Source organism: Pundamilia nyererei, unplaced genomic scaffold (assembly GCF_000239375.1).
Source record: "Pundamilia nyererei isolate P.nyererei 1_Seehausen unplaced genomic scaffold, PunNye1.0 scaffold00240, whole genome shotgun sequence".
In the NCBI taxonomy this organism is placed as follows: domain Eukaryota; kingdom Metazoa; phylum Chordata; class Actinopteri; order Cichliformes; family Cichlidae; genus Pundamilia; species Pundamilia nyererei.
Window position 1 is genome coordinate 508,166 of NW_005187641.1, and position 9,438 is coordinate 517,603.

General features: G+C 45.7%; 2 protein-coding genes across 3 annotated transcripts; one reads left to right on the forward strand and one right to left on the reverse strand.

The window, feature by feature from the left end:
- The first annotated feature begins 116 nt into the window (after window positions 1-116).
- On the forward strand, window positions 117-4,342 carry mto1 (mitochondrial tRNA translation optimization 1). 2 transcript variants are annotated; one of them, XM_005749270.2, is made up of 13 exons: window positions 117-258; window positions 1,008-1,210; window positions 1,295-1,494; window positions 1,599-1,716; window positions 1,824-2,122; window positions 2,212-2,324; window positions 2,623-2,813; window positions 2,966-3,096; window positions 3,199-3,403; window positions 3,498-3,669; window positions 3,758-3,867; window positions 3,949-4,106; window positions 4,198-4,342. In XM_005749270.2, exons 2-13 carry the CDS (start codon window positions 1,021-1,023, stop codon window positions 4,324-4,326), a joined length of 2,016 nt encoding a protein of 671 aa, XP_005749327.1. In that variant the 5' UTR covers window positions 117-258; window positions 1,008-1,020; the 3' UTR covers window positions 4,327-4,342. The 2 variants fall into 2 exon arrangements, with proteins under 2 accessions (XP_005749327.1, XP_005749328.1); XM_005749271.2 differs by lacking the exon at window positions 117-258 and adding an exon at window positions 724-808.
- A 46-nt stretch (window positions 4,343-4,388) lies between these two features.
- On the reverse strand, window positions 4,389-9,155 carry LOC102213812 (tectonic-3). The gene is made up of 14 exons (XM_005749269.1): window positions 8,621-9,155; window positions 8,025-8,139; window positions 7,850-7,947; window positions 7,659-7,771; window positions 7,468-7,579; window positions 6,640-6,752; window positions 6,506-6,544; window positions 6,258-6,332; window positions 6,047-6,166; window positions 5,874-5,972; window positions 5,686-5,789; window positions 5,404-5,551; window positions 4,840-4,974; window positions 4,389-4,738 (listed from the first exon to the last, which is right to left on the reverse strand). Exons 1-14 carry the CDS (start codon window positions 8,934-8,936, stop codon window positions 4,493-4,495), a joined length of 1,833 nt encoding a protein of 610 aa, XP_005749326.1. The 5' UTR covers window positions 8,937-9,155; the 3' UTR covers window positions 4,389-4,492.
- Between the last annotated feature and the right edge of the window lie 283 nt (window positions 9,156-9,438).

Sequence of the window (9,438 nt, forward strand, 5' to 3'; positions counted from 1 at the left end):
GATTGTAACATTAACCAAACGAAGACACCAACAGCACAGGCGAAAGGCTGAAACATGTTGAGCATCGTTTTTTTCAGTGCGTCTGTAAACCAGTTATTACGGTTGTGAGCTACAGACATCATGGCGGCCTCCATAGGGAGACTTATGTAGCAGGAGTTTGGTAATTTTCCTAAATGATCTTTGCCTTTCTGTTAGTCTCAGTTTCTGCTACAGAGAGTCTGAAATAAAAACAACAATACGCCTTCTCCCAAATAAACCGTAAGTACATTTCAAACCTGAGGGGAGAGTTTGTTGTGCATCCACACGTGCGCTGAGTAAACGAAGCCGTATTTAAACTGTTTACGTATTTGTACGTTGTGCTCTTACTAACAGAGAGCGAGGATGCGGTTTGATTCACAGCTGTACATGTTCAACATAACAAATTTTTTAAATTAAATTAGATTTAGGGCCAAAATGCTTTGTTGATGCCAGAGGTCAGAGAAAGGCGTACTGTTTCCAGCTGGCAGGAAGGCAACAATAACTCAAACAACTACTCCTTGCAGTCAAGGTACACAGAAGAGCATCTCTCAGTGTGTATAACGTGGACCCTTAAAGCAGATGGGCTGCAGCAGCACAAAACCACACCTGGTGTTACTTTAGTCAGGAACAGGAAACTGAGGTCAAGTTTGGAATGAACCAGCTGATATTAATCTGCAATAAATGCCAGGATTATTTTCCAGTTACTGACAGATTTCAGCCATTGTCATCATGGCATCTATGTTTTGATTTCTTTGGATGTGTGGATTGGATGGGTTGTTACTGAAATCTGGTGAGATTTTTTTTTATGTCAAAATCACCTTCAGAAATATATTTACTTAGAAAGTTGGTGACATGTTCATTGCTTATTTTACCCACTGTAAACAACAAAGTTATTTTTCCAAGTTGAGAGTTGAAATAAAGCTGATGGGTCACGAAAGTAATGGAGTATCTAACAGGGATACACCATCATTTAACTTTTACTCTGACAGGTGTGCGTCTCACATGTTGAGAAAGAAGCTTCCCTTCCTGCACAGTCTCCTCTCACCGGTTTCCAGACATGTCGGTAACCTCACCGGACATCAGTATGATGTCATCGTGGTGGGCGGGGGTCACGCAGGGACCGAGGCAGCGGCGGCAGCAGCCAGAGTTGGGGCTGAAACACTCCTCATCACGCAGAAAATTCACACCATCGGTGAGGATAAAGGGACACCTAAACAAAGAAGCTCTTTTTTTCTCCAGCAGGGAAAACTAGACTTCTCTGATAATATTCCCACAGGTGCTCTGTCCTGTAACCCCTCCCTGGGAGGAGTAGGGAAGGGCCAGCTCGTGAAGGAGGTTGATGCTCTGGATGGGCTGTGTGGTCGGGCAGGGGACTGGGCTGGGATTCATTTCTCCATCCTGAATCGTAGAAAAGGGCCTGCCGTGTGGGGTCCGAGAGCCCAGCTGGACCGTCAGCGCTACCGAGACTTCATTCAGGTTAAGAAAAAAACCCAAAACTTGAATTACTCGTCCATTAAAGTAAAATATTTGTCTGCGAGTGAATTAAAATGTTTGTTTTCTACATATTTTTTTTTCTTCAGTCCGAACTGCTGTCCACTCCCAGGCTGACCGTGGTGGAGGGCTCAGTGGAGGAGCTGTTGGTAACAGAACCAAACCCGGAGGAGCCCGGGCACCACAGAGTCACTGGGATACGTTTGGGTACACAGCAGATTACCTCTTTTAAGGACAAGGACCTAAATGGCAAACGGTACATATTATACACTGAATTTACTTTCTCATGTTTTTTGCACTTCCTGAACAACCAGCTAATGGCAGCCACGCCATCTCAGCCAGATCAGTGGTTCTTACCACTGGTACGTTCCTGTCTGGCTCCCTCTTTATGGGTCAAACTACCTCCCCCGGGGGTCGGATTGGAGACGCTCCATCAAGCGCTGGGCTGTCCCATACGCTGAGGGAGAGGCTGGGGCTAAGGACAGGCAGACTGAGGACCGGTACCCCTCCCAGGATTGTGAAGGACTCAGTAGACCTGTCTTTGGCTAAGCTTCACCTCCCCGACAGTCACCCGACTCCTTTCAGCTTCCTCAATACCCACACCCACTGCAAGGTACAGCTGAATGAATGGACTTTTATTTTTTAACTCACTGTCTAGTTTATTGTTCCTCCTGCTTTATTTTGAAACGTAACCATCTGTAGCCAGAAGAGCAGCTGCCTTGCTACCTCACCTTTACTACACCGGGTGTGGAGAGAGTGGTGAGGGAGAGCCTTCAACTAAACTGTCACATACAGCAAGACACCAAAGGTCCCAGGTACACACACACACACACACACACACACACACACACACACACACACACACACACACACACACACACTTTGGACTCAATGGTTTGAAACTCAGAAGGAATCACTTCAGTTATTCCATCATTTTCTGCTCATTAATGCAAAATAAAGCATGTACGGTAGATTCGTTTTAACATGAAGGATTTTGCAAAGGAAATGCCACAAAAACAAAAACATCAGTGTAACTGTGTATCATAAAATTTTTATGCAAAACTGAAACAATCGAGCTGAATTGGAATGACGTGCAGTCTTCGTCTCTAACAGGTACTGCCCCTCCATCGAGTCGAGAGTGCTGCGCTTTCCAGGCCGAAGCCACCAGGTGTGGCTGGAGCCCGAGGGCGTGACCTCTGACCTCCTGTATCCACAGGGTCTGTCCATGACAATGCCCCCTGACATACAGCTACGCCTCATCAGAGAAATCCCTCCCATGCGCAGAGCTGAGATCCACACGCCAGGTAGGTCTTTAGATCCTGTTTGATCTGCCTAGTAACAAGTGAGAGCAGTGACAGTTCCCTCAATTCTTCCCTAATTCTAAAAAAAATGGATTGACAGAAGTAAGCTGGTTTCCAGAACTGAAAGTCTAATGTTTGTTTTCTGGGATTTCCAGGTTATGGCGTGCAGTACGACTTTGTGTGTCCCACTCAGCTGAGCCCGGCGCTGCAGGTGAAGAGCACTCAAGGTCTGTTTCTGGCCGGTCAGATCAATGGAACCACGGGGTACGAGGAGGCTGCCGCACAGGTAGCTGCTTCTTTCCTTAAAGCCACACACACACACACACACACACACACACACCTGGAAGCAGCTTAGGAGCAACAGATTTTTCTTCTTCTATCTGAGCAGGGTTTGTGGGCGGGAGCAAACGCTGCCCGCTCGGCGCTCTCCATGCCCACAGTGACGCTGTCTCGAACAGAGAGCTATATTGGAGTTCTCATTGATGACCTGGTGAGTCGAGGCGTGACAGAGCCTTACCGCATGTTCACCAGCCGGGCCGAGTTTCGAACTTCTCTAAGGCCGGACAACGCCGACCTCCGCCTGACCCCGAAGGGTAGGTGTAGCATCTCCAACGTGTCATTGTGCTTGCGTTTGTTTTGTTTTTTCCCCTTCTTTTCCTCCTCTCATTATCTTTTGTTTCCCATCAGGCTTTGAGGAGGTGGGATGTGTGTCTTCCGTGCGCTACCAGGAGTCTTTAAGAGTGAGGAACAGCCTCCAGGATGCACTGACAGCCCTTCAGGCTCTCTTTCTGTCTACGTCGAGGTGGAAGAAGAAGCTTCCCAGTGTTCCCATCAGTGAGACCAAGAGCACCTTACTGACGTGAGCGATAGATATCTGCCAAGCTAATAATTTAATTTTTCATGTCACAACAGTTTAAAAATGTTTCCCGTTAATGTTTGTTTTTCAGTGGCTTAGATCTTCTTCAGTACAACGACGTGACCTTTGAAATGTTGGCATCTGCCTTCCCTGAGAGCCTTTCGTCTTTTATGGAATTCGCACAGAGACTTAAGATAGAAGGTAAAAAAATTAAAAATCCCGCCTGAAATGTTAATCTACAATAAAACTCTTGCTAAAACGTTTCTCTTGTCTGTCACGCAGCTGTGTACAAGCCTCACTGCGACTTAAACAAGAAAGAGATCGAGAGAATTCAGAGGGAGGAGAACATGTCCCTGCCGCAGGATATTGACTATTTCTCTCTGCCGGTGTCGCTTTCCGACGAAGTTCGAGAGATCCTGGACAGAGTTCGACCGAGCACAGTGAGCCCACTCCTTTCAAAATAATAGTGTGAAATATTTATTTTAATAAAAGAGAAAAAATATGCCCTGACTCTTCTGCTCTGTCCTCCAGCTGGGAGCTGCTACTCGCTTGGAAGGTATAACTCCCGCTGCAGTCGTCAATCTCCTCAACTATGTGCGCGTCACAGAGAAAAAGAAGGAAACGCACAGAAACCAGCGACAGCAGGAGGCGCAGAGATGAGGAGCTGTGTGCAAACAGTGCCTCTTTACCTCAGTGATGCAGTCTAAAAATGACTCAAACTGTCTTGTGAAAATGTATTTATTTCTGAGAAATAATTGAAACAATAAATTAGGTATTTTAGAAAACTTTTCCTCGAGTTCCAGTGCTGCTCCAGTTACCCGTCAAGTTACCTGCAAAGGAATTCTAATCCTGTTAGTGACATGAATGTGAGCAGCATTAAACTCCATGTGACCTTCTCTGTGCTGCTGCTGTTCATAATAATGTGGCCGTCCAGCTCAGCGGAGCCTCTCGTGAAGAAGCCAAAAGGAAACTTCCAGAAAGGCTGAGGCAAACCCCTGGGGGGTTCTGGGTAGACTGTGCTGTCAGCGAACGTAACTCTGGTGGTCAGAGCGAGAGAGGATGACAGAGGACACTGAGGGGAAAAAGAAAACAAAATAAAGACAGGAGGAGAGGAATGTTAAAGGTCAATCTGTCAGAAAAAACAGAGAAAAAAGTGAGATGTAGAGAGCACACCTTGAAATTTTGACACTGGAAAAGGTATCTGGCCCCTAGGATGTAGTTTTGGGGAAGGTCGAGGGGACCCAGGCGAGCCCACAGTACTTCGATGGAGAGAGAGTGAGGGAGGACACAGCCTGATTCACACGTTTCCTGAGAAGGAACAACATAAATGTCTCTGTGAAACGTGTCTGTGTGCAGATACTCAGGTCAGTTTTATTTATATAGCACCAAATCACAACAACAGCTGCCCCAGGGCACTTTATATTGTAAGGTAAAGACCGTACAATAATACAGAGAAACCCCCAACAATCAGATGATCTTGTATGAGCTAGCACTTTGGCGACAGTGGGAAGGAAAAACTCCCTTTTAACAGGAAGCACTTGCTCATAGGGGGTTTGATTGTTGGGTTACAGTATAAAGCGCCCTGAGGCAGCTGTTGTTGTGATTTGGTGCTATATAAATAAAATTGAATTGAATTGCTGCGACTGGCTGGGGAGAGATACAAAGCACCGACACTAGGTGCTGCTGCAGACACCAGAACAGCTGTAACGGTGTGTGGGGGTCAGATTTCGGTTATACCTGCAGGCTGAAGGGACACTCCTGTGTGAGGACTCTCGCCCAGTCTGGCTGGGAGCCCGAGCTCATGGCGATCTCATCAGGAGTAGCAAGTCCCTGCAAAATCCCATAAATCTGCGAGCGCAGCTCTGAGCAGTCGTTGGCTGGAGAGCTTGTAGCACGGAAATAAATTTTTTTAAAAAGCAGAGGATATTGCTCATTATTTTAGCGACATCTCCACTTGTCCTAATGTAAGCTAACTAGAACCACAGACAACAGAGGCAAAAAGAAATAATGCAGACTCACCTGAATGTGCAGCCAGTGATGATGTTGTGTGTGAAGAGGATGGGCGTTCGCGTGGTTGTATCAGGGGAACAGGTCCCACTTTGTGACACCCCCAGTGAGGTCAGCTGGCTCACTGTTAAGGAGCCAAACTTCCCCGAAGCTTGGCAGATAAATTAAAAGATACAATCTTAAAATTGTAGTTAGGATACAGGCATCGCTTCCTTTAAAAAGCGACCGATGAGAGGAGATCCAACTTTAAGTCCGACTGCAGGGTTCAGTATTGCGGGAGTGGGAATCGGTTTGGTCAGCTAAAAGAGAAAAACGACATTACTTGGCACATTAAACTGTTTAAAATTAGTTTTTTAAATTCTTTTGGCTCTACCTGGAACTCTACGGAGTGCGTCTGGAGCAACAGCTGACTCTGATTCACGTCGGCTAGGGTTACATCAACCGTTGCGTTTGCGAGTTCCCCTCTGCCCGTGTAAAATATGACAAACTTCACCTGCAGGAAAGGCAGAAACAGCAGTCAACGTCAATGTTTCGTCACACACTTGAGCACTCGTGGTTCACCACACAGTTGTGCACTCGTTCACCTTCTGCACTGCATTAATACAGGAGCTGTTCCGCAGCGTTGGTGAAGGCCAAACTGACAGGTTGGTCACTGGGATCTAAAACAGTCAGGAAAACATTAGCCTGTAAGAATAATCAATAACTGTGAAATATTAGCCCAGCAACAACTATTAAGTCCTATTTTTGCCTTTCCAGTGTAGTACATGTACTATAGACAAAGTATTTTAAGTGGAGTGTCAAAGCGCATTTACAACAGCAATGTACGACTTACCAGAAAATCTGACACTGGTGCCATCTCAGCTTTTGGGATCTGTCACAGAAAAACACGATATTAGTCCATCTGCGGTGAGAGTCTCACAGCTAATCATGCACTTAAAAGGATTTAGTGCAAATGGACTCGCTGACCTTGACGAGATGCAGGTCGGAGAAGTAGGAGTTGGCGCTGAGGCTTGGATCTGTGATGCATGACTGAGGAGTCACCATCCGTGCACAAGACAGAGACACAGACCTCAAGAACTCTACAAGAAGGGGAGGAATTAAGGTGGATAAAATGTGGCGTAGGAAACAGCGTGTTGTTGTAATAATTCTGCATGTGTGTACCAACTTTTGATAAGTAAGACATTGTTTACAGTACAATATGAGCAGAATGTGGTTGTGTGCAAGTCTTTTCCTGACAAAGTCATCACCTGGATGGCAGCACACATCACTCTAACACCTGTAAACACCTGTTTAGTAGTGATGGAGCCTTAAAACATGTGCAAGATTTCCTCTGAGCACCCCCACATGCACACAAATTGGTGTGGTGTCTCTGTACGGACTGTTGTCGTGACAAGAGAGCTGAGTGTGAAATCAGTCTACATTCCTACCGTCACCTATGGCAACAAGCAGAAAGAATGATATTGCGGCGTTTCCTCTGAACAGTGTTTGGGCTCAGCCTGGGACACAATGTGGAGATTGGTCCTTGATCAGGAGGGGCTAAGAGATGAGTCAGTTATAGGATACTTGCTGGCCTCCCCAGTATAAAAGGCTGTCATGTATACTGCCACAAACCCACACGTCTGAGTTGGGCTGCTGTGTCTAAGACATCTGTAGAAAATATCCTAAACTAATTCTCCCAAAACTGTCCAAAGTAAATATGAAGAAGCAACTCTAGGTGGCAGGGCTGCACTTAAAATGGTGTAACAGCACTTTGCCACTCAACAGTTCAACATTTAACTTTTTATGTGATCTTACTTGCAGGGTTGCGGTCGATGCAAAAAGCTGACGCTGCCGGTCCTGGAGATGGCTGACGGAGGAGACCCCGCACGGAGGAGTTGGGGAAATATGTCTGGATGACATCATCAACCTACAGAAAAAAAGTTGTGATGATTTCAAATATCTTACGTTTTTTTTTGTTTTAATTATTTAAGTCTGTGAGCACTTACCATGTAAAAACCTCTGCTGGGGCCTACAGTTGGACTCTTCTGTAGAGAGAAGTGGTACGAGTCCCCTAAAACTGGATGCTGAGGTTGGGCTGGGAAAGACTGGGACGTGTTATCTGTTTGGAGGTTGGAAAACGATAATGATATACGTTGACCTTACCTGTAATTTAAAAAAAAAAAGTTATGCCATTTACCTGAAGGCTGCACACAAAACAGAGAGTCGGTCACTGTGATAAGAGACGAATCCACATTGGCTCTGAACATCAGCCATTTCTCAATGCAAACACCTGATCTGTAAAGTTAAAAATGGTATTTTAAATGCTGAAGCTGTGTACTACACGTGTTATAGAGCTAACGACCAACACTCACATGGCTCTCTGCGGACATCCAGTGAAGACAGCGCTCAAGCTAGGGACCCCACAGTCAGCTGTGTCACAGCAGCAGCCGATGTCACAGAAACCAGGGGTTAAATCACAGAGACACGCTGGAAAACATCAGGAAAAGGGTTGGACATGCTTGGGAGTACTTATGCTAGGTGTGGTATCACCGTCAGATCCACAAAGTCTAGCTTGAGTAATTAGCGGGAAGCCTGATCGAAGCAAAAAGACTTAACCGCCCCAACAAACGATGTAGGTCAGGGGTGTCAAACTCAAATTCACAGTGGGCCAAAATTCAAAACTGGAACAAGGTCGCGGGCTAACATTAATATTTATTGGAAAAAAATCTTCCTCCAGATTTAAGAATGAATCTTTTCTTATGGACTCAAACAAGTTTTGCTGAAAAACTGAATATGGAACAAGCGAAGCTTAATACTAAAGAATATATATTAGCTGTATAATACCAGTAGGCCAGCTCTGATAGTAATTTGGTATCGCTTCGCGGGCCAAATGTAATTAGGCTGCGGGCCAAATTTGGCCCGCGGGCCAGAGTTTGACACCTACATTGTAGGTGGAGGTGTAATTTACCCTGTGGAGACACCGCACGCTGGACGGTGGTTGCAGTTGGACTCTCGGCGGCCGCAGTGGGCGCTTCGGTCGCGGACAGCGTCGTGTTCATCGTGGAGTTCACGGTGGCAAGCGTAGGGACCTCCGTGGTGTTGACACCAGTGGAGTTCACGGCCTCCGTACCGCTCGGTGCAGGGGTGGCAGAGCTGATCGGTTCCCCATTAGCGGGGGTGGCACTGATGGAGGAACTCCCCACTGGGTCTGTAACTCCGTGTGCCAGACGTCCACATATGACCGTCAATATAAGGGGTAAAAAACACCACTGGATGGAAGTCATTTCCTCTAAAGAGCCATGAAAAACGAGCGGGAATATGGACACTTTACCCGAAGAGTTTCTCCGCTTTCTCGCGTCACAGTAAAATTAAATTAAAGGCCAAATACATTTTGTCTTTATGACTTAAACACGTTGGAAAACGTAGCAAGAAGGCTACAAGCTAAAAAATCAACACACAATCGGAGTGCGAGCGTCTTGTAACTAAGGAAGTTCTCATTGAGACTTCCGTTTCTAAGAGAAAATTACCGTAAAGCACGTAAAAGAGAAGACGCAGTCATTTCAGGTTAATGAATTCACCACAATCAGTAAACGAGCAAGGTTAACATAGTTAACTAAAATCAAACTAAAAACTATAACTAAATCTGAAAAAAGAATCATTTTTGATTGAGATATTATTTAAAACTAGACTTAGAATATTTGTTAATAACTGTTTTTAATAATGTAACCAACACAGAATACATGTATAATCCGGTTGTTCAGTCTGACGTCACTAGCCGTGTCTGGG